At 59.8% G+C, this 1,153-nt stretch overlaps 1 protein-coding gene across 1 annotated transcript; it reads right to left on the minus strand.

Annotated features, from left to right (window-relative positions):
* Positions 1-12: 12 nt before the first annotated feature.
* LOC103912169 (protocadherin beta-8-like) lies at positions 13-1,147 on the minus strand (the record flags this gene model as incomplete). Its single annotated transcript, XM_009328803.1, has 1 exon — positions 13-1,147. A coding segment is annotated over one exon (1,135 nt), but the record flags the coding sequence as incomplete, so codon positions are not given.
* Positions 1,148-1,153: the final 6 nt, after the last annotated feature.

The raw sequence follows: 1,153 nt of genomic DNA on the forward strand, positions 1-1,153 counted from the left end.
TGGAGGGCGGGCTGCTGTCCTGCGCGGGGTGCAGCACCAGCGGCGCATTGTCGTTCTCGTCCACCACGACAAGGCGGACAGTGACGTTGGCCCTGAGGGGAGGTGACCCCGCATCGGAGGCGCTCACCAAGACCTCGATCTGCCTCACCTGCTCGTAGTCCAGAGGCCGCAGCACAAACACGTGCCCGTTCTCAGAGTTCACAGAGATGCAGGAGCAGGGAGGCCGCTCTGCGGAGTGGGCTGGGGCCAGGAAATAGGTCACCTTGGCATTGGGCCCCACATCAGCATCCGAGGCGCTGACGGCTCCAACGAGCGCCGTGGGGACATTGTTCTCACGCACGTACATGGTGTACGATGTCTGGTTGAAGACAGGTGCATTGTCGTTGACATCGGAGACGTCCACCGTGAAGGTCTGGGTCGTTGTGAGAGGAGGTGACCCTGCGTCTGCAGCCGTGACAGTGAGGATGTACCGAGCCGTCTCCTCCCGGTCCAGAGCGCTCACGGTCACCAGCTCGTAGTAATTCTTATAGGCCAGCCGCAGGGAGAACAATAGCTGGTCCTCAAGGGCACAGGAGATCTTCCCGTTGGCACCGGCATCCCGGTCCCTGACAGTAAAGAGGGCGACCACTGTCCCAGGTAATGCATTCTCGGGGAGGGGGCTGCTGAAGGAACTGACCACCAGCTCCGGTGCATTGTCATTCACGTCCACCACCTCCACCAACACCTTGCAGATTGCCGAGAGGCCCCCGCCGTCTGTGGCCCGCACACTGAGCTCGTGATTCTCTGCCGCCTCAAAGTCCAGAGGCTTCCTGAGTTTAATTTCACCGCTCGTGGGGTCAATTGCGAATGCTGAGGGGCTCTGGCCCACTGCTTGGCTGAACTGATAGGTGATGTCCCCGTTAACTCCCACATCCCGATCACTTGCTGCCACGCTGAGAACCACAGAGCCCTCTGGCGCGTTTTCCAAAACCTGCCCAACGTACACCTTCTGTGTGAAAACCGGAGCGTTGTCATTGACATCTAGAACGACAATGCGGATTTGGGTGGTCCCGCTCCTGGGCGGAGAGCCCCCATCTGTGGCAATGAGACTGAAAGCCACCTCCGCCTGCTCCTCTCTGTCCAGCGCCTTTTCCAAGACCAGTTCAACATACTT

The sequence above is a fragment of the Pygoscelis adeliae genome, unplaced genomic scaffold (assembly GCF_000699105.1).
Source record: "Pygoscelis adeliae isolate BGI_AS28 unplaced genomic scaffold, ASM69910v1 C10571935, whole genome shotgun sequence".
Lineage (NCBI taxonomy): Eukaryota > Metazoa > Chordata > Aves > Sphenisciformes > Spheniscidae > Pygoscelis > Pygoscelis adeliae.